General features: G+C 49.6%; 1 protein-coding gene across 1 annotated transcript in view; it reads right to left on the reverse strand.

Annotated features, from left to right (window-relative positions):
• Nucleotides 1–22,448, reverse strand: part of LOC140211260 (RNA-binding protein MEX3B-like) — a 38,588-nt gene extending 16,140 nt beyond the window's left edge. The window contains exon 1 of the mRNA XM_072280941.1: nt 21,232–22,448. Coding sequence (XP_072137042.1) covers nt 21,232–21,637 — 406 coding nt within the window. The 5' untranslated portion in view covers nt 21,638–22,448. The remainder of the gene's footprint in view (nt 1–21,231) is intronic.
• Nucleotides 22,449–23,763: the final 1,315 nt, after the last annotated feature.

The raw sequence follows: 23,763 nt of genomic DNA on the forward strand, positions 1-23,763 counted from the left end.
GGTGGTAGGTGAAGGCAAGGGGAACTCTGTCCCTGTTGTGATGGCGGGAGGATGGGGTGAGGGCGGAAGTGCGGGAAATGGAGGAGATGCAGGTGATGATGGCAGAAGGGAAACCATGATCCTTAAAGAAAGAGGACATTTGAGATGTCCTGGAACGGAAAGCCTCATCCTGGGAGCAGATGCGGCGGAGACGGAGGAACTGGGAATAGGGAATGGCATTTTTGCATGTGGCGGGATGGGAAGAGGTATAGTTGAGGTAGTTATGAGAGTCAGTGGGCTTGTAGAAGATGTCAGTGGACAGTCTGTCTCCAGAGATGGAAACCGAGAGATTGAGAAAGGGGAGAGAAGTGTCCGAGATGGACCAAGTGAATTTGAGGGCTGGGTGGAAGTTAGAAGTAAAGTCGATAAAATTGACGAGCTCAGCATGGGTGCAGGAAGCAGCACCAATGTAGTCGTCAATGTAGCGAAGGAAAAGTTGGGGAGCAGTACCAGAATAGGTTTGGAGCACAGACTGTTCCACATAACCAACGAAGAGGCAGGCATAGCTGGGGCCCATGCGAGTGCCCATAGCTGCACCCTTGGTCTGGTACAATGTTTCCTTCACCACTCTGGGCACCGGGTGTCTGTCCACACACCCGTGCCGTTATTTAGAACACTGCACTGTACAATCTGTTCATCACAATCCCTACAGCACCTCACCGTCATTAACCACTCTCTCCAGACCTCACCGTGGTGCTGACAGCAGCGCATCCCTTATGCAGTTCAAAGCTCACTACAGGGACAACTGAGATCCGAATAAAAATTCTCTCACAGAATTTATGTAATGAAACTTTTAAAAATGCAAGAACAACAAACGTTGCTGAGGACTGACCTCTAATTTGCTGAGGCTAGGCAGCAACTCTCAGGCACCTCCTCATACCAAGAGGACCCCACGCCGCACCACCAGAAAACTGTTTCTGACACCATCACTGATCTCATCCACTCTGGAGAACTTCCATCCAGTGCTACAAAACTCATAGTTCCCTTACCCCACACTGCTTGCTTCTACCTCCAACCCAAGATCCACAAACCTGCCTGACTGGGTAGACCCATTGTCTTTGCCTGCTCCTGCACCATTAACTCATGTCCTCATACTTCGACTCCATTCTATTCCCCCTGGTTCAGTCCCTCCCCACCTACATCCACAACACTTCTCATGCTCTCGATCTCCTCAGAAGCTTTATATTCCCTGGCCCAGTCCACCTCATTTTCACCATGGATATCCAGTTCCTATACACTTCTATACCCCACCAAGAAAGCCTCAAAGCTTTCTCAATTAAAGACCCAACCAGTTTCCCTCTACCACCACCCTCCCCAGTCTGACAGAACTGGTCCTCACCCTCAGTAATTTTTCCTTTGGATGTTTGAATCGAGGGGTATCCATGAGCACCCGCATGGGCCCCAGCTATGCTTGCCCCTTCGTGGTCCATGTTCCAAGCCTTCCCCGGTAATACTCCCCAAACTCTTCCTCTGCTACACTGAGGACTGCATTGGTGCTGCTTCATGCACCTTTAATACCTACTGCTATGCTGTGAGGTAAGTCATTCGAGCAGTTTTCTGTGAAAGTATTGTGTCCTACTGGTAAAGTGTTTTGATTTCGGCTAAAGATAAGGAGCCATGTCGTTCAACTTAGGAACGTTGTGTCAGCCAATCAGGATGGTGGGAAGGTTCTAGCGAGAGTTGAGTGGAGAGAAGTTTCTGAAATATCAGTGGTCAGGTTTGTGGTCTTCTGGTGGGAGATGGGGAGAGGAGAGGAGAGGACCGGACCAGGGGAAGATGCCTGAATGTTCCAATCTGAAGGGGAAGACCCTAATGCAAGGAGTGCTTTGTGAGACAGAGTCCAAGAAGGGAAGTTCTCTTGTGATTGGTGATGAGCATTCAGTGCCATGAGTAAAGCGGTACACCCAACCACTACAGACACGAGCTCCAATGTTTATGCGCACATTTAAACCAGTTTAATTGTAATGGGCACTTTTCTTTTTCCTGTTAACTGATAAAGCCAAAACTAGTAAATATACTTTCCTTATAATTTTATGCCAGTGTACGGTCTGTTATTGCTTGGCAAATGATAATTGTGCATGGTCAGTATTTACACAGCATTCACTCAAATCAAGGTTTCTTTAATCAGAACACCACGACGTTTCTGTTTGGTTAAACCCCAAATCATACCGACCCTTGATGTACATTGCTTACGAAAGCAGGTTTCTCACCACTGAGTCACGTAGCTGTTAGCAGAGTTAGCTCACGAGACAAGTTTGTATATGAGCTCTGATGGGAGGGTTACAGATGTCACCAAATTTAATCAACTTTGCGTCTAACTTCTACCCAGCCCTTAAGTTCACTTGGTCTATTTCCGACACCTCCTTCCTCTTTCTTGATCTCTCAGTCTCCATCTCTGGAGAAAAACTGTCAATTGACTTATTTAATAAACCTACCAATTCCCACAGTGACCTTGACCATACTTCTTCCCACCCTAATTCCTGTAAAAACGCTATTCCCTTTTTCTAGTTCTTTTAGCTTTGCCACATCTGTTCCTAGGATGCAGCGCTCCTTTCCAAGACATTTGAGGTGCCCTCCCTCCACTGTTGATCCACATCTCCTCCATTTTGCTGAATATCCACACTCACTCCATCTTCCCACTGCCCTAACAGTGATGGAGTTCCTCTTGTCCTTACATACCACCTCATGAGCCTCCGCATTCAACATATCATCCTCCACAACTTCCGCCATCCCCACAGGGATCCAACTGCTAAACATATCTTTACCCCCACCCCCCCCCCACCGCTTTCTGCATGGATCGCTCCCTCTCCCCACGTCCATTCATCCCTCCCCACTAAACTCCCTCCCAGCACTTATCCCTGCAGGCAGCCGAAGTGCTACACCTTCCCGTTTACCTCCACCCAGAGCCCCAGAAAGTCTTCCAGCTGAGGCAAAACACTTCAGCTGCAGATCTGCTAGGGCTGTCTATTGTATCAGCTTCCTCTACTTTGGTGAGACCCAACGTAAATTGGGTCACCACTTCATCAAGCACCTCTGCTCCATCCATCCGCCAAAAGTGGAACTTCCCATTGGCCAGACATTTTAATTCCCATTCCTGTTCTGACATTCCCGTCGGTCCATGATCTTCCGATGTGCCAAGATGAGACCACTCTCACTGGAGGGGCAACTCCTTATATTCCGTCTGGGTAGCCTCCAACCTGATGGCATGAATTTTGATTTCTCCTTCCACTAACAAAACTTTCCCTCTCCCCCACCTCCTCTATTTTCCACTCTGGTCTCTTACCTCTTCTCACCTGCCTATCACCTCCCCTGGGTCCCCTCCACCTTCCCTTTTCCCTCTTCTCTCTTATTAGATTCCTTCCTCTGCTACCCATTATCTTTCCAGCCACCAGGCTTCACCTATCTCCTTCAATCTTGTCCTCCTCCTCCCCCCCACCTTTTTACTCTGTAAGCTTTATCCTTGTCCAGTTCTGATGAAGCGTCTCGGCCTGAAACATTTGACTGTTCATTCATCTCCATAGATGCTGCCCGACCTGCTGAGTTCCTCCAGCACTTTGTGGGTGTTGCTTTGGAGTATCTGCAGACTTAACGGTGTTTAAAATGCCAATTTTGATAAGAATTCACTTTACAGAGAACACTACAGTAGAGGAACAGGTCCTTCAGCCACAACGTTGTGCTGAGCTATTTAAACTACCACATCTCCTTTAAAACTTGTCCCCTCCCACCTTAAGCACACGACCTCCAGTGTTAGGGAGTACGCCTTTCAGCCCAGGGGAAAAAGTACTGACTCACAACACGCTGGAGGAACTCAGCAGGTCGGGCAGCATCCATGGAAACGATCAGTCGACGTTTCGGGCCAGAACCCTTCCTCTGTCTGTATCTCATATCACATGAAATAAAGGGAGAAGGGCCACAGGGATGGTCTCCTGAGAACACTACCCCTCCATACCACAAGTGGGTGCTTGTGCCTTGGGATGTTTCAGCATGACATCAACCCTAGCCCTGTCATTCACCACGAGATCACACAGCACCAGAAACCCTACTGCGCTCTGCGTTTTACACACACACTTCCTTGCCATTCTCGGCCATTCCACACCTCATCACCCCTTCGATACCATCCCTACTTCACTGAGGCTGACACCCAGTGAGTCCCTGGGCAGAGCTGGATGTTGGAAAATACCAGCCTCAAAACCAACAGCAGACAGGTCCCTCCACAGGGTGACACGCAAGGCAGCGTGGTTTGCCTCTTGTACGAAGGTTGGCGTGATGGCGTGGATGGGGCAGAGGAAAAGTCAACCTGGTAGCCACAGGCACAAATCTGACCATCCATCTTGTGGGATTGGAGTGTAGAATTATTTTTCTTGTAGTTTAACTTTCCTGTGCTTGCCTGCTTTTTTCCAGTAATTACGGTACAGTTTTTCTAAAAGCCTCTTCGTTTTCTGTAGCAAGTGTCACACCTCTTGAGTCTGACTACTTCAATGGTCAATTGTCATCACTGGAATTTTGTTTATCCCTAGTCTGAATAAGAGATGACCACACAAGAGGAAATCTGCAGATGCTGGAAATCCGAGCAACACACACAAAATGCTGGAGGAACTCAGCATCTCTTTTCTATAGATGCTGCCTGGCCTGCTGAGTTCCTCCAGCATTTTGTATGAGATGACCACAACTGTTTTTCCTTGGTTGTTGCTTTACGCTCTTTCCTTGTCCATTTTCCGCTCCTGTAATACTTAATAAACAGCCATAAGTAACAACTTTTCTGGCTCATTCTCGACTTCCAAAGAACCCTCGGATTGCAACATCAGGATCCAACAATCTCCACACCCATATCTCAAAGATATTTCAAACATTGTACGTTGTAGCTGGGAATTTGGAGCATAGGAAGTGGAAAGGGTTGAGAAAAGGAGAGGTTTTGAAGGCAGCTTGACTTTTGCTGGGAGATAGCTCAGAGTAAGTGACAAATCAGAATCAGATATATTATCCCTGACATGAAATTTGGTATTTTGTGGAAGCAGTACAGTGCAATACACAAGATATACTATAAACTACAGCATGGAATATAAAAAATAAATTGGTGCATAAAGAAAGCAAAATAGTGCAGTGATGTTCATGGACAATTCAAAAGTCTCAGAAAGGCAGCGTCCATTATTAAGGACCTCCAGCACCCAGGGCATGTCCTTTTCTCACTGTTACCATCAGGCAGGAGATACAGAAGCCTGAAGGCACACACTCAGCGATTCAGGAACAGCTTCTTCCCCTCTGCCATCCGACTCCTAAATGAACATTGAACCTATGAACACTACCTCACTTTTTTAATGTATATCATTTTTGTTTTTTTGCACGATTTTTATTCTATTCAATATACATATACTGTAATTTATTTGCTTATTATTATTTTATTTTTTTCTTTCTTCTATATTATGTATCGCATTGAACTGCTGCTGCTAAGCTAACAAATTTCTCGATGCCTGCTGGCGATGGTAAACCCAATTCTGATTCTAATGCAGAGGGGTTAGAAGTTGTTTCTGGATCAATCAGTGCGCGTCTTCAGGCTTCTGTACCTCCTCCTCCTCCTCCTCAAAGAGGAGGCAAGTCTCAGACACTGAGGGTCCTTGGTGATGGGTATCACCTTAGGAAGCCATTCCTGTCTGTGGCCATCAAACTTTATAACTCCTCCCGTGGAGGGTCAGACACCCTGAGCCGATAGGCTGGTCCTGGACTTATTTCATAATTTACTGGTATAATTTACATATTACCACTTAACTATTTATTACTATTTTCTAGTACTATTCTATTACTATTTATTATTTCTATGACTATTACTATTTACTAATAGTAATATTACTATTACTATTTATTAATTATGGTGCAACTGTAACAAAAACCAATTTCCCCCGGGATCAATAAAGTATGACTATTCTTAAGGCATCGCCTTTTGAAGATGTCCTTGATGGGTGGTGCCCAGGATGGAGCTGGCTGAGTCTACAATTACCTGCAGCTTTTCTCCAATCCTGCACAGTGGACCCTCCATACCAGACAGTGATACAGTTAGAATGCTCTCCACCGTACATCTGTAGAAATTTGCTGAAACCTTTGGTGACATACTAAATGTCCTTAAACTGCTAATGAAGCAGAGCCACTGGCTTGTCTTCTTCCTAATTGTAGGTCCATTCAACCCTCAACCCTGCTCAAAGGCCAAGTTACCAGCTTTGTCTCTACCTTATTTAATGCTCTGACTGGAATCATGTCCCAAATTCCCACCCTTCCCAAAAAACTGTCAGAGATACCATCCAACAGACACACTTCCACTCCCCCACCTCTTTACCAGTTCCCCAGAATTTCTCATATACTTTAAACACTCATGACATTGCCGCCAGGCACAGCCTGAATACCATCTATATATTCAACAATGACACCACTGCTGTTAGCAGAACCTCAGATTGTGTTGAGGAGTCAAACTGGAGTGAGATAGATCAGCAAGACCAACAAACTGATTGTGGACGTCAGCAAAGGGAAGTCGGGAGAACATCCTGATTGAGGGGACACCGGTGGAAAAGCTGAGCGGGTTCTAGTTCCTGGCCGTCAACATCTCAGAGAATCGATCCTGGGCCCAACACATTGATGCAATCATGAAAGTGTTATGCCAGTAAAACTACCTCATTAGAAGTTTCAGGAGATTTGGTACGTCACCAAAGACTCTAGCAAATTTCTACAGTTTTATCATTCTACAGAGGACATTCTCACTGGTATGGAGATGCCAATGCACAGTATTGTAAGTAGCTTCAAAGGGTGGTAGACTTCACCAGCTCTATCACGGGCACAATCTTACCCACCTGAGGACTTTTTCCAAAAGGCAGTGCCTCAACAAGGCAGCATCTACACAATGGCCCCCCCAGCATCCGGGACATACTCTCTTCTCATTACTATCATTAGGGATGGGGTACAAGAGCCTGAAAACACAGTCAATGATTTAGAAATAGCTTCTTCCCCTCCACCATCAGATTTCTGAATGGTCCATAAACCCAGTGGTCCCCAACCTCCGGGCTGTGGACCGATACATTGCCGCGAAGAACGCAGCGGTACAGCGGTGGCCAGAACGCACCCAGCACACCTTTAAGAAAAAAGCCAAAATAAACAAGCTAATTAATTAGGTGCCGCCTGGCATGTAAATGTCGGCCCAGATCAGAGGCGATTGCCGATTGCGTCACCTCTGATCTGGGCCAACATTTACGTGCCAGGCGGCACCTAATCAATTAGCTTGTTTATTCGGCTTTTTTCTTGAAGGTATGCTGGGTGCATTCCGGCCACTGCTGTACCACTGCGGCAATGTATCGGTCTGCGGCCCGGAGGTTGGGGACCACTGCATAAACCCATTATTCCTCTTTTCACTAATTATTTTATTTTTATTATAACTTGCAGTAATTTTTAAGTCTTGCACTGCACAGCAGCTGCAAAACTACAAGTTTCACAACATACAGTACGTCAGTGATAATAAACGTGATTCTGAAGCAGCCCTCAACGTGAACTGCAGGGGAATTCCTGGATACATCGCCAAGTTAGATCCTTGGTGTTGAGCCCGAGCCGTGATGAGAATGCAGAGGATGGGGAATGCTTGGGGAGTGGACAGGTGAAGCGGCGGGGGGGGGGTTTAGAAGATTTCTGCTCAGCATTCTAAACCAGGAAGTACAGGAAGATTGCTGTTCTGGTTTGTCCCCCAGACACCCAGTGCAGCTGTGGGTTGGGACATAATCCAGGGGAAGCCAGCAGGTCTTTGCGAGCAAAGTTGTTGGGATGCAAGGTGCTCAAAGGTTTCACCAGTGCATCGTGGTTTCCACCAGCTTTGACAACAAGATCATAAACCATAGAGCAGATGTGGGCCATTCAGGCTGACAAGTTGGTTCCACTACTGGATCATGGCGGCCTTATTTTACCTTCAAACCTACTCCTTCGGTCTCTCTCCGTGTTCTTCGACACCCTTGCTTATTAAGTACCTCTCAACCTCTGCTTTAACAACGACTAAGCATCAACAGTCAATGAATTCCATGGATTCACCCCCTCTGGCTGAAGAAATTCCTCATCTCTGTTCTAAAGGGATGTCCTTGATTAACCAAGGATTGTTGATGGCCAGGGTGGCAGAAGAGCTCATGAAATAGGTCACAGAGTCCCTCAGACATGCGGCACAGTTCCACCAGGTCCTCAAGACCAGCTCCAGTTCCCACAGGATCTAAAATCTGCTCATCTCAAATACCCAGTGATTCCATTGTCTGGGAAGGGGACTGGGAATCTCCAACCTTTTAGAAGGAAGAGGCTTCTCTCAAAGAAGAACCAGGTGGTCTCAGCCTGAAACACAGATTGCTCATTCCCCTCCACAGACGCTGCCTGACCTGCTGAGTTTCTCCAGCATTTTGTGCGTTGCTCAGGAGGATCATCGGCTTCTGACTATCACAAAGAACTGACCTGGCATCGAACTGGAACATTCATTCACCTCCATCTCACCCCACCAGCCCACTGTTGGTCAGAGTCGAGCAGAGATGCTGTGTCCCAGCTGGCTGTGTGATACACAAAGCAGGGCCATACGAAGCTGTTGGCCGTGAAGCAGGTTTGCCCTCTCCACACAGCTGATGAATCCAAAGGAACAGCACAGACCGGTACATTTCAGCACCAGCCATGTTGCCAGGAGTTGCCAGTCAGTGTTGAATAAAGTAGGACTGCCACAGGGACTCAGTTCCAGAATTTTCCCTTGGGGTTTACTCCCAATGCCTTCCCCCGAGTGCGTACAGCCACAAGGCAGTGGAAGCTTGAGATCAGAGTTTTCCTTCTCCTAAATTGAGCTGCAAAACAAAGCTGACGTGCCCCTTCTGCCCAAAGGGACTGGTTTTAAGGCACTATCACCCACCTTTGCCCCTTCTCCTGTCGGGAGAAGCGGATCACTGAGCTTAGTAGCTAAGCCACACCCGAAGGGCACAGCTGGACAATTGTCAGAGGCTACTTGAGTATTTAACAGGTAGTGAGAGCTTATCCCCACTACCACCCGCCCCTCGCCCCCCCCCGGCTATGACAACCTTAAGAAATCCCCTGCCCTAACCCACAAACATTGTGCAGAGATGGTCCAGCACCACTGTTAACACAAGGAACGGTAGGACATTCAATCACTGTGCCCCCCCATGGTCCCGAGCACCACAGATGACCTTGGGAAAATCTAAACTGGCACTTTGGCCTACAATTCTGTGCTGACCACATAACCTACTCTAGAAGCTGCCTAGAATTTCCTTACTGCATAGCCCTCTATTTTCCTAAGCTCCATGTACCTATCTAAGAGTCTCTTAAAAGACCCTATTGTATCCATCGCTACCACCTTCACTGGCAATGCATTCCACACACCCAGCACTGTGTGTGGAAAAACTTACCTCTGACATCCCCCTTGTACCTACTTCCAAGCACCTTAAAACTGTGCCCTCTCGTGTTAGCCATTTCAGCCCTGGGAAAAAGCCTCCGGCTATCCACAAGATCAATGCCTCTCATCAGCTGAGACACCTCTGTCAGGTCACCTCTCATCCTCTGTCACTCCAAAGAGAAAAGGCCAAGTTCACAACCTATTCTCATAAGGCATGCTCCCCAATCCAGGCAACATCCTTGTAAATCTTCTCTGCACTCTCTCTATAGTATCCACATCCTTCCTGTAGTGAGGTGACCAGAACTGAACACAGTACTTCAAGCTGGGTCTGACCAAATAGCTGTAACATTAGCTCATGGATCTTGAACTCAATCCCACGGTTGATGAAGGCAAACACACCAGACACCTTCTGAACAACACTGTCAACCTGTGTTGCAGCTTTGAGTGTCCTATTGACATGGATCCCAAAATCTTGCTGATCGTCCACACTACCAACAGTCTTACCATCAATATTATGTTCTGTATGCATATTTGACCTACTGAAATGAACCACTTCACACTTATCTGGGTCGAACTCCATCTGCCACTCCTCAGCCCAGTTCTGCATCCTATCGGTGTCCCACTGTAACCTCTGACAGCCCTCCAGACGATCCACAACACCTCAAACTTTTGTGTCATCAGCAAAATTAGAAACCCACCCTTCTGTTTCCTCATCCAGGCCATTTATAAGGATCATAAAGAGAAGGGGTCCCTGCGGAACACCACTGATCACCGTCCTCCACACAGAATACAAACCATCCAATTCTGGATCCACAAAGCAAGGTCTCCTTGGATCCCATGCCTCATTACTTTCTGAATGAGCCTCACACGGGGAACCTTATCTAATGCCTTACTGAAATCCATGTACACTACATCCACTGCTCTATCTTATCAGTGTGTTTTGTTACAGAGGGAGTTCTTCTTGTGCGCCACAATCCCGAGGAGGTATCGGATTGCTTGGAAAAACAGAGTGTTTAAAAGAAGCAAGCAGCGGCAGTTGGCACATTCTGCATCCCAGTCGAGAGAGACACCAGATTACTTGGAGGGAAAGAGTTTAAAAGCAGCAAGCGGGGCAATTGGCATAGCCCCAAGGAGGTATTGGATTGCACATACCAGGCACTTGGCAAGGTTCAATGGAAGGTTAGGTTTAAACAGTCAGCCAGTGTTGGAGTGGGGAGATGAGACTTTGGTTCATCGAGGATTTAGTGAGAAGGGGCTACACTGTAAATAATTTTTTTCTGTCATTTATTCTTTATTTCTTATTGCACATTTAGAGCAGTGGGTTGCCAGACAGGATAGTGGAATGCTCCTCTGACAGGACATGGGAAGGCAGAAAGACTCCAGTGTCCCTGGCGACTCCAGCTGCAGCAGACTATGTTAAGGAACTGGAGCTGCAAATGGGTGAGCACAAAATAGTCTGCAGATGCTGGGGTCAAAGCAACACGCACAACACGCTGGAGGAACTCAGCAGGTCGGGCAGCATCCGTGGAAACGAACAGTCAATGGCCGAGACCCTTCATCAGGACTGAAGAGGGAGGGGGTAGGGCCCCTATAAAGAAGGTGGGGGGAGGGTAGGTTCCAGGTGAAGAGCCAGTAAGGGAAAAGATAAAGGGGTGGGGGAGGGGTTAGCAGGGAGGGGATAGGCAGCAAAGGTGAAGAAGGAATAGGGGAAAACACAATGGGTAGTAGAAGGAGGTGGAACCATGAGGGAGGTGATAGGCAGCTGGGGGAGGGGGCAGAGTGAAATAGGGATGGGGGAAGGGAGGGGGAGGGAATTACTGGAAGTTGGAGAATTCTATGTTCATACCAAGGGGCTGGAGACTACCCAGACGGTAGATGAGGTGTTGCTCCTCCAACCTGAGTTTAGCCTCATCATGGCAGTAGAGGAGGCCATGTATGGATATAACTGAATGGGAGTGGGAAGCAGAGTTGAAGTGGGTGGCTACCGGGAGATCCTGACTATTGTGGCAGACAGAGCAGAGGTGCTCGATGAAGCGGTCCCCCAATCTGCATCGGGTTTCACCGATGTAGAGGAGGCCGCACCGGGAGCACCGGATGCAATAGATGACCCCAACAAACTCACAAGTGAAGTGTTGCCTCACCTGGAAGGACTGTTTGGGGCCCTGAATGGTGGGGAGAGAGGAGGTGTACGGACAGGTGTAGCACTTACGCTTACAGGGATAAGTGCCGGGTGGGAGATCCGTGGGGAGGGACGTGTGGATCAGGGAGTCGTGGAGGGACTGATCCCTGTGGAAAGCGGAGAGGGGTGGAGAGGGAAAGATGTGCTTAGTGGTGGGGTCCTGTTGAAGGTGGCGGAAGTTGCGGAGGATAATATGTTGGATCCGGAGGCTAGTCGGGTGGTAGGTGAGGACAAGGGAAACTCTGTCCCTGTTGTGGTGGCAGGAGGATGGGGTGAGAGCTGAAGTGCGGGAAATGGAGGAGATGCGGGTGAGGGCATCATTGATGACGGCAGAAAGGAAACCACGATCCTGGAACAGAAAACCTCATCCTCAGAGCAGATGCGGCGGAGACGGAGGAACTGGGAATAGGGAATGGCATTTTGGCATGTGGCGGGGTGGGAAGAGGTATAGTCGAGGTAGCTATGAGAGCCAGTGGGCTTATAGAAGATGTCAGTGGACAGTCTGTCTCCAGAGATGGAGACCGAGAGATCGAGAAAGGGGAGAGAAGTGTCCGAGATAGACCAAGTGAATTTCAGGGCTGGGTGGAAGTTAGAAGCAAAGTCGATGAAATTGACAAGCTCAGCAAATGAGTGAACCCTGATCATTTGCTAGACTGAGGGGGTGATGGGGCGATGGGGCATACAGGGAGGTAGTTACAACCAAGGCACAGGACACAGGGAACTGGGTGACCATCAGGAGGGTGAAGGGGACAGGCAGCCCGTGCCGAGTACCCCTGTGGCTGTCCCCCTCGACAGGTATATTGCTTGTTGGGGTGACCTAACCAAAGAAAACCACATCAGTCGGGTATCTGGCACCAAGTCTGGCTCTATGGCTTGGAAGAGAAGTGGGAGGAAGAGGTGAGCTGTAGTGATAGGAGATTTATTGGTTAGGGGGACAGGGGAACAAGAATCCCGCGTGGTTTGTTGCTTCCCGGGTGCCAGGGTCAGGGACATGTCTGCTCGTGTCCACAGTACTCTTCAGTGGGACAGTGAGCAGTTGGAGGTTGTAGCCTGTATCGATCCCAATGACCTGAGTAGGAGGGGTGACGAGGTCCTACAAAGTGAGTTCAGGGAGTTGGGTGCTAGGTTAAAGGACAGGACACGCAGGGCTACGATCTTAGGATTACAACTCACGCCACACGTCAGTGAGGCCAGAATAGGAAGATTATACAGGTTAACGCAGAGTGAAGGAGATGCTGCAGGAGAGAGGACTTTAAGTTTCAGCATCACTGAGCTCTCTTCCGCAGGAGCTGGGACCTGTACAGAGGGATGGTTTGCACTGAAACTGGAGGGGTGGGGGTCTGGGGGGCTCATATCCTCGCAGGAAGGTTTGCTAGTGCTGTACGAGTGGGTTTAAACAGGGGGATAGGAGGCAGAACACCAGAACAGATCATGGAGTGGCTGTGGAGAAAGATGATGTTAGATTTACAACGTCTGGAATTGAAGGTCTAGCACGGTGGGCCTAATATTTCGAACTGCATATATTTCAATGTAAGGAGCATTGTAGGAAAGGCAGATGAGCTTAGGGCATGGATCAGCACATGGAATTGTGACATTGCAGCCATTAGTGAGACTGGGATGCAGGAGGGAAAGGACTGGCAGCTCAGTGTTCTGGGATTCTGCTGTTTTAGATTTGATAGAGCAGGAGGGACTAAAGGGACAGGGGTGGCATTACTAGTCAGGGAATTTATCAAGGCAGTGCTCAGTCAGGACAGATCAGAGAACTCATCCACTGTGGCCTTATGGGTAGAAATGAGGAATAAGGAAGGTATGATAGTTAATGGGATTATCCAGACCACCTAACAGTCTATGGGATTTAGAGAAGAACATTTGTAGAGAGATCACAGACTGTTGAAAAAAACCTATGCTTTTGATAGTAGGGGATTTTAACCTTCCACATATTGACTAAGACTCCCATACTGTTAAATGGCTGAAAAGGAAAGTTTGGTAAATGTGTTCAGGAAAGTTTCCTCAATCAGTGCAAATAAGTCCCAATGAGGGAGAGTGCGATACAAGATCTCCGATTAGGGAATAAGACAGGGCAGGTGTCAGATATTTGTGCAGGAGAACACTCTAGTGATATTAGTTTCACGGTTAATTATGGAGAAGGGTAGGTTTGGTCCTTGGGTTCAGATTCTGCATTGCAGAGAACCCAACTTTGATGGTATTGGAAAGGATCTGGCAAGTGTGCTTTGGGGCAGACTGCTTTCTGGCAAAGGTGTACTTTGCCTACAAAAGTGACATTTTGAGAGTACAGAGTTTGTTTGTGCCTGTCAGAATAAAAGGAAAGGATAATAGGTTTAGGGAACCTTGGTTTTTGAGAGATATTGAGGCCCTGATAAAGAAGAAGGGGGTGCATGGCAGGCAGGAGCAAATAAGGTGCTGACTGAGTACAAGAAATGTGAGAGAACACTCAGGAAGGAAATCGAAGAGCTAAAAGACGACATGAGATTTACATGTTTAAGGGAAACGCGGGGAGGAGCTTCTTAACTCAGAGGGTGGAGAGAGTGTGGAACGAGGTGCCAGTGCAAGTGCTGGAGGCAGATTCAATTTCAACATTTAAGAGAAATTTGCACAGGTATGTGGAGGGGAGGGGTATGCAGGGCTATGGTACAGCTCAACGAGGCTAGGCATATTAATTGGTTTGGCATGGACTAGATGGGCCGAAGGGTCTCACCCTGTAGTGTTCTATGACTCTATAAGCTTCACTCTGTGTCTGACCCTGGGAGTGTGTGATGGGACAGTGTGGAGGGAGTTTCACTCTGTGTCTGACCCCAGGAGTGTGTGATGGGACAGTGTGGAGGGGGTTTCACTCTGTGTCTGACCCTGGGAGTGTGTGATGGGACAGTGTGGAGGGAGCTTCACTCTGTGTCTGACCCCGGGAGTGTGTGATGGGACTGTGCGGAGGGAGTTTCACTCTGTGTCTGACCCCGGGAGTGTGTGATGGGACAGTGTGGAGGGAGTTTCACTCTGTGTCTGACCCCGGGAGTGTGTGATGGGACAGTGTGGAGGGAGCTTCACTCTGTGTCTGACCCCGGGAGGGTGTGATGGGACAGTGTGGAGGGAGCTTCACTCTGCGTCTGACCCCGGGAGTGTGTGATGGGACAGTGTGGAGGGAGTTTCACTCTGCGTCTGACCCCGGGAGTGTGTGATGGGACAGTGTAGAGGGAGTTTCACTCTGTGTCTGACCCCGGGAGGGTGTGATGGGACAGTGTGGAGGGAGTTTCACTCTGTGTCTGACCCCAGGAGTGTGTGATGGGACGGTGTAGAGTGAGGTTCACTCTGTGTCTGACCCCGGGAGTGTGTGATGGGACAGTGTAGAGGGAGTTTCACTGTGTATCTGACCCTGTGAGTGTGTGATGGGACAGTGCAGAGTGAGGTTCACTCTGTGTCTGACCCCGGGAGTGTGTGATGGGACGGTGTGGAGGGAGTTTCATTCTGTGTCTGACCCCGGGAGTGTGTGATGGGACTGTGCGGAGGGAGTTTCACTCTGTGTCTGACCCCGGGAGTGCGTGATGGGACGGTGTAGAGGGAGTTTCACTGTGTATCTGACCCTGTGAGTGTGTGATGGGACTGGGTAAACCTCATCATTTGGAAGAGACAACGCCTTACACGACGTGCTGCCATTAAAAAGCTCAGAGTGAGGCTTCAGCATCGAGCTCCAGCTGGTTAGCAGTTCTGGGAGGGGAGGGACATTGTCATTCCTCATCCCCAAAGCCGAGAGATTAACCAAGAACTGGTCCTCCCACTGCACCTCCAACACCCACAGACAGTCTGAACACATCTTCCCCACAACCCCAGCGACACCATCTCCCAATCCAGCCTCAGTCCTGGCCATCACCACTCTCCATCCATCTCCAGAATCAGTGTCCGCCTTCGATATTTACCCTTCACTCAGAATTCTCTCTGTGAGTAGACAGATAGTTCTGTGCCCTCCATGTCTTCTGCAACCCCACCTCCCCTCAGGAGGTAGAGACTCTTCCCCCCACCCCCCTCCAGGGATGTACTCTGACAGGGAGCAACAAAATGGAGCCTCCACACAGTGCACAGAAAGATTCCCATTCCCTGGAGTTCAAATGATCAGATTCCCAAGCTGTATGATGGAGAGCTCTGGGACAAGTCAGGAGTTCAGCTGGAGAGACAGAGACAGAGGCAGACATGGATTCCCCGGAGACCAGAACAAAGGCAGCATAGTCCTAAGGCAAGAGCTGGACCAGAGAGTGGGGGATGCAGAAAATCAGCTTGAAATCAACTCTCTCCCCATGGCTGGTCACCACAAATGCAAGCAGGACGCGGCTGGACGTGGGGGCGGGGGGGGGGGGTGCAGAGGGGCGTCCGGGGTAGATCAGCCAAGATGTTGCCTGTGTGGTTCAACATCCCACTCTGGGAAATGCTGACTAACGCTGTGTACTGAAACATGGGGCTGGACACAGCCCAGACCCAGTTCATCTTCAGACACCTTGCACTGTCCTGGTGTCAGGAGAGAGTGACTGGGCTATCTCTGCTCTACCTAGGTCCTGGGGGGTGGGAGCAAAAAGAGAACACTCTACATTTCTGCCTTGACAAGTCACTTCAACCCCCACCACCATGTATCTGTAACTGCTGCAGTCAAACTCCCACCACCAGCATTATGACAGAGACTGGGGTTGTCTGATGTGGCATCCCAGGCTTAGGGGAGGACAGCAGTTCCAGCTTTCTTCCAGACATCACGGTGGGGTTGTCTGACATCGCTGCAGAAGATAGTTGCCACCTCAGCCCCAATCTCTGACAGTACAGTACTAAGTGAGGTGTCCAAGGCCCCCCATCCCAAAGGAAGAGAGCAGCTCCAGCTTCTACACTTAGCACAATTAAGACCGGGAGTCAATGATTCAGCCCCTTGAGCCTTCGGACACAAGCCGCCCAGCCCACCATGTCCATGCTGACCCACAAGTATCTATCTACCCAAATCCCATTTACCAGTAGACCTCTACACGTTGGCACTGCAGTCTTCAGTTCAATATTGTGGTTCATCTGAACTTCCCCTTTCCCTGTTCCCTGAAACCTTCAGCTCCATCACGGACACAGCTCAGCCCATCACAGCAACCAACCTCCCCTCCGTGAACTCCACCTGCACTTCCTGGTGCCTCAGAAAAGCAGCCAGCATAAAGAGCCCATCTACCCTGGTCACCCTCGCTCTTCCCTCTCCCGTCAGGCAAGACGGAACAGCGTGAGAGCAGGTACCAGCGGCTTCTATCCCACTGCTATCAGACTCCATCCTGAACAGCAAGATGGACCCTTACCTCACGGTGTACCTCGTTGTGACCTTGCACCTTATTGTCTGTCTGTCTGCACTTTCTCTGTGGCCGTTCTGCATTGTTATCCTTTTACCTCGTTCTACCCCAGTGCACCGATCTGTATGAACAGTACGCAAGGGCAGACTCACTGTACGTGACAACAAACCAATACTAACTTGGTTGTGAATATACTGATGACACGGCCTCTGTAGAATTCCAGAGATCGGTCACCAGCAGGATCTTATTAAATATTAGAACAGGTGTGGGAGTGGGGGAGGGAAGAGAGGAAGTGGATAGCCTACTCTTAACTTGGATTTTCTGCTTTCTCCTTTATGTAAATATTTCTCTTCAGATTGATCCATCCTGTCCAGTCTTCCACGGAGTACAGGATTGACCTGCTCAGCCTTTCATTCTGGGAATTAACCAAGAATTGCAAACAGAGTGTGAGGTGTTGCACTTTGGAAACTCAAATCCAGGTCAAACTATCACCGTGAACAGCAGGGCTCCAGGGAGTGTTAAAGAACAGAGGGACCTTGGAGCACAGATACATGATTCCCTGAGAATGGAGTCACAGTGCTTGGCACACCGGCTTTTGTCAGTCAGGGCACTGAGATTAGGGGGTTGGCAGGCCAAGATGTGGTTGTACAAGATGTTGGTGACACTGCAGCTGGAGAATTGTGTTCAGTTTTGGTCACCCTGCTACAGAAAAAGCATTCTAAAAGTTGGAGAGAGTTGAGATTACATGCACATTTGCCTGTACTTGGACTGAGTTATAGGAAGACAATGTTGGAACACAAGAGACCGAGAGGTGATCTGATAGAGATGTATAAAACCATGCGTAGAGATAGAGTTTTGTTCCCAGAGCTGGGGAATTAACAAACAGCGGGCACAGGTTTAAGGTGGGAGCAGAAAGAGTTGACATTTGCCGGACAAAGTGGTCGAGGGTGGTACAACTTTTAAAAGAAAGTTGGACAGAGACATGGATAAGAAAGGCTTAGAAGATCACTGCCAAAAGCTGGCACAAACAAGATTGGCTTGGATGGGAGCGTTCGTCGGTTTGGAAGAGTTTCGCCAAGGGTCAGTCCCAGTGCTAAGTGACTCTGATTCTGATTCCCTTTGGCATTGCCTCCACTGTCAAAACACCGTTTCTTAAACTGAGGAACCACTGTGCTCCAGGTGTGACCTCACCAACGCGCTGTACAACTAATCAGGAGAACACGCAAGGTCCGTGGGTTAATTGGCCATTCTAAATTGCACCCAGTGTGTGGATGAGGGGCTGAATCTGGGGAGAGTTGGGGGGGGGGGGGTGAGAATAAAAAAGGAATTAATATACAAGTTGTACAAATGAGTGATCAATGACCTTGATAGGCCAAAGTGGCTGTTTCTGCCTTGCATCTCTCTCTGGTTGTACAGTGTGGGCTGTAATCGGTTAGCACCCTCACTAGAATCTGAAGGTGCACGTTTCCAGATGCTGCAAACTCCAACGATGCAGCGAGTTTCTCCTCTCCCCCTTCCGGAAACCTAGATACACTACATTTACTGGTTCCACTTCACCCAGGCTGCTCTCCACTTCCTCAGAGCTCAGATTAACCCAGCAAACATTTATTTCTCTTTCATAAATCATGTCAACTGCATCTGATATACTCTAAGTGTTTGCTATGATAGATTCTGGCATTTCTCAATGTTCGGCTCCCGGATTCCCTCCCTCCCAGAGAGGAATTACATTCAGGGCTTTCTCCAGTCAAGGGCCTTGCCAGAACCTGGAGCAGTTTGGAATATCACCCACCCACACTTGCACCAGCTCTCCAGGAAACAGGCCATCTGGTCTGCGGGACCCGTCAGCCTGCTCAGTACAGCCGACCCGGATGCCTATCGACACAAGTTCCGCTTACTCACATTGCGTCCGTCTCCTTCTCCACCTTTCCAATCCAAGTATCTGACTTTCAAACAATTGCAATTCCTCCACTTCCTCTAGCACCTCATTCAAGAAAACAACTACCCTCTAGGTTTGTGGTAACTTTTTATTCTTTCTGCTTCTCTTCTAATACTTATATCTGTGCACCTGTAATGCTATTGTGACACTGTAATTTCCTATGGGATCAATAAGGTATCTACCCATCTGTGTGAAAAACAGACCCTTTAAGAACTCCTGAACAGGGTAGCTCAGTAGCACGGAGGTTAGCACCCCAGGGACCCAGGATCAATTCCACCTCTGCAAGGACCACGTGGGTTTCCTCTGGGTGCTCTGGTTTCCTCCCACATTCCAAAGACACAAGTGCTAGATTGGTCATTTGAGTTTAACTGGGCAGCATAGGCAAGAAGGGCCTGTTACCATGCTGTTACGCTTAATACGTTAATTAATAACTCCCCTGCCCCCCAACCACTGTGAACTCATGTATTCTGGTTCTGGCCTCCCCTGCCCTGGGGGAAGAAAGACTTGTCTATGCTCCTCAATTTTATAAACCTCGACAAGGTCACCTCTCAGACCCCTGCATCCCAGCAAGGCCAAACCTCTCCTTATAACCAATCCCTTCCTTCCACTCTCTCAATCGCTCCTGTAGTGTGGTGACACCATACTCCAAACACCACCTAACCAACATTCTGTACAACGTGATGTCCCAGCTCAGTACTTGCTGCAGAAGCAAGCAGACCAAAATGCAAGGTCCTTTTGCCCCAATGGTTTGGAAGGACTCTTTTCTTCAAAAGGTCCTCCCTTCCCTTTGACACCAGATTTGGTGCCTTCCTTGAAGAATTGTACAATTATAGCTCATGTGAGTGTGTAATGAGCTTCTAGTGGATGAGGGTTTGATTGCAACATTTAAGCGAAGGATGGGAAGGGTACGGAGGGCTACAGTGCAGGCTGATGGCATTTGGCTGAGTAACAGTTCAGCACAGACTAGATGGGCTGAAGGGTCCATTTTTGCACTGTATCGTGCTCCGGTGGGATTTGACCCTCAGTCAGACTCCAGGCACATGCCACGAGGACATGGTGCCCTACATCCAAAGCTTAGAAAAATGTCTTATTCCTTCATAAATTTAGTTAATGTCTTTACACTTTACAAGCATTACAACAGAGGTGAGGAATGGGAAACTAATCTTCTCATTGGGGCTGAGAGACACCAGCAACTGATTGACCAATCTTACCTACCCCAGCTCACCACTCTCTAACCACACAGCCACAGACTTGAATGAAAACCCTTTTATTGAAACAGTGAAACAGGATCAAGTAATGGTGTTTGATCCTGCGTCCTACGCTCTCTTCCTCCACAAAGCCACCATCCAATACCGAATCAGGGAGGGCTCAGCACGCAATATCCCAGACCCCCAAAACCCATCCTCAGATCTGCTCAAACCTTCAGCCTCAGTTCGCTGTGCAGCCAACATTACCCTCCCAACCCCCTCAACCTGAACTCTTCTGTAACTTTGCAGCCTTTAACTTGTGCCCGTTCCAACCGGCCACCTCCCGTGCTGGCTGATACGTAGGCTGCCAACTGATCTTTCGAAGTCTCATCTCAGTCTTCAGAGCAGTCCGGGCCAGGCACACAACACTCTACTGTATGAACACAACAGCTCCCATCACTCAGTTAGAAACACACTATTCAGCCCAACTCATCCATGCCAATCCGCCCCGGCCAGTACAAATCTCCCACATTTGGCTCATATCCCTGTAAACCTTTCCGATCCATTTACCTGTCCAAGTGCCTTTAAATTTTTCCTGCCTCAAACACTTCCTCTTTCAGCTCGTTCCATACACTGTGTGAGTTGCCCGTCAGGCAACTTAAAATACATCCTCTCAAATCTATGCCCTCTGTTTCTTGGTTCCCCCTCCCTGGGGGAGAGTCCAATATCCAAAGAAATTCTCCACAACCAACGCAAATAAGCCCAGTTCTGGAACCACCCTCCCAGAACTTCTAACGTTCAAGATGCAGTTTAAAAGCATCAAAGCGACCAAGCCCCAGGACCCTTGCCAGAACTTTTTGCTGTTTGGACGGTGGTCCATTCCCCAACATCGTTGTCACAGATCACCTGGGAACATTTCACTCTGTTAAAAGCACGTGGGTAGAAAACACCCCCCCTCCCCACCCACACTTGCAAAGACCACTTGAGAAACATCCCCTCCCCCACCCGATCGCGCCACTGGGGGAGTTGGTCACTCATCTCCGACTCCACCACGCCAGTTTGTGCCCACGACCAGGGAACCAGCCGCCACCCCCAAAGCTGGAGGGACCAAGGAGGGTGCACGATGAGACCGCGATGGGCTACGCCACGCAGGAAAAGCTCGTGGTCAGGAGTGCTGCTCTGCTCACCTTGCCTGCCCACAATCTCGGCCACGTGCTCGGAGCTGGGCACGGGCACGCACTCCGTGGTGTTGTTACTCTTCTTCTTGCCTTCGCCGCCCTCATACAGGGCAGCCAGGTAGGTGTCCCGGTGATGCTGCGGGCCAGCGCCCCCATTGTTGTTGTTGTTGTTGAGGTTCTCCTCGTCATCGTCCTCCTCCTCCAGCAGCTCGGGCCCCTCCTGCTCCTCTCCCAGCCCCAACATGGACAGCTGGTCAAGGGCGATCTGCAAAGCCCTCTGCTCCTCCTCCAGCATCCGGCCCATGCCCAGCCCCATCTCCATCTCCATCTCCACGTCCAGCTCCAGTGGGGCACTCCTGCCCAGCTCTACACTCCCGTTCCCGTTCCTCTCCATCAGTAGCTCGGAGCTAGGCATGGCTCAGACCCCCAACCCCACCCGCGTCCCCGTCCCCGGCTGGTGGGCTGTTGTTCGGGTGGGGGGAAGGGGAGGGGGCAAAAGAGTTGTCCCCTCCACCCTTCTCTCTCTCCAGGCTTCCACCCCCACCTCCTCCTCCTCCCCCCAGAAGGAGATGGAGGAGGAGGATGTAGAAAGGAGGGGTGAGGAGGAAACACCCCCTTTCCCTTGCTCCCAAGTCCCACTCGCAGGGAAAATAGAGAGTAGAGAAAGGGGGAAGAGATGGGGGGGGGGAGAAGAGAGGGGATGAAAGGGATTGGGTGGAAAGATAAGAAAAGAGGAGCGAGAAGAGGAAGGGGAGGAGAGAAAGAAGAGAAGCAAGGGTGAGAAGAGAAGAAAGAGGAGGGAAGAGAGGAGAAGGCAGTAGGGGGAAGGAGAGGAGAAAGGGGAGTAGAAAATGCAAGGATGAGGTGAGACGGGAAAGAGGAAGCGGGAGGAAGGAAGAGGGAGAGGGACGAGTCCAGCCGAGGGAGGAGGGAGAGGGGTGGAGGGAGGGGAGAGACCCAACAGCCTAGGCAGCCGCAGACAAAGGAAGAGCGGAGAAGATCAAGGATTAAATGAAGAGTAGCAGCGGCGGCAGGCTGGAGGAGGGCAGCCCGGGTGTCTGGGGCTCGGGCGGGACGGGGCTGCACTGGCTCACGGCTCGCCGACCCCACGGCAGAAAGCGGCGAGCAGCCACACCTGGAGAGCTCGGCAACTCTTTTGTTTTAAACCCCCTCTCCTCGCCTGCCGCACAGCTGACGGTGGGCGGCCGCGCACTGCCCGCCGGGACTTGTAGTTCACGGCCGCGCAGGCGCCCAGCCGGCCGCGCCGCCGGGACTACAACACGTCCCGCCCTGCCCCGCGCACGGGAGGGGGACGGGCGTGCTGGCCGGCCGTCCTGCCCGGCCGGAAGCCGGTGGCGGGGCATGGCGGGAGTTGTAGGCGCATGCTGAAGCGGATGGAGGTGTGAGGACTCCACGTCCCGGCGTGCCCCGCGCCGCAGCACTCCTTTGTTCCTCTTGGCTAGCAATGAGGTCTTTCTTCTTTCTCACTTTCTTCTCTTCCCTCCCCTGGGGTTCACTCTGTTTCCTTCTTCCACCTCCCATCTCCTCTCTTTTTTCCCTCCCGACCCCCCCTTTCCCTTTATTCTTTTTTTCATTAATTCTGTATTTATCCAATCCCTCCTTCTCCCATTCTTTCCCCTTCTCTCCTTTCTCCTTCACTCCTTTTCTTCGCCACTTCCTGTTCACTGTTTTCCTTCAGCCTTTCTTTCTCTTTCAACCTCATTCACCATTTCTCCTTCACTTCTCCCTCTCTCTACCCCTTATTCCTTCACCCCTTCTCTTTCACTCTTCTCCTTCACCTTTCTTCACCCCTTCTCTCCTTAACACCTTCTTCATTTCTTGTCCACCCCTGCATCTCTCTCCTCCTCCCCTTAGTTACTCTTTCACTTCTCTCCTGAACCCCTTTTCTCTTCTTCCTGAAGGCTATATAATATCCCCGTCCCACAGAGCTATCCATTCCCAGAGTTCAACCACCTCGCCTGTCAGACCTTGTGCATTGTCCAGAATTTTTTGTGTGAAAATCCAATGGGCCATGCTGACGTATTTATGGTTTTTCTTTTAAGTTTACGCTACTAAACATACCCACCAAAGATGTAAAGATTTCATTACACCATTTTTGCTGTGTATACTTTATTTTTTCGTGAATAAAGTCTGCTGTTGAAATAAAAGCTCCCTTCCCTTGCCTGGGATGAATCCCATCTGACTGTGGGAATTATCCACCTTTACGTCCAATATACCAACAAGGTCCTCCTCTTTATTTTTGGAGACCTGCACCTTCCTCTTTGCTGAATGCTGTAGCTACAATGTCTGGTTCTTTTGCCAATACCAGTGGAAGGTGGTACACAGATTGCTCTCATTGTCCCTAATAGGCCCAACTCTTCCCCTCTGTTTTGGTATTTGTGATGTCCCCATTGGCTCCATTATTTCCTTTTTAACCGCCTCACCTCCACTTGTCCATCCGACAGGCCTCCCCCATCAGTCATGCTCCAGACTTCTCACATGCTTCCCTCTATTCCAACCCTCCATATCCCTCGGCCACCC

Source organism: Mobula birostris, chromosome 2 (genome assembly GCF_030028105.1).
Source record: "Mobula birostris isolate sMobBir1 chromosome 2, sMobBir1.hap1, whole genome shotgun sequence".
In the NCBI taxonomy this organism is placed as follows: domain Eukaryota; kingdom Metazoa; phylum Chordata; class Chondrichthyes; order Myliobatiformes; family Myliobatidae; genus Mobula; species Mobula birostris.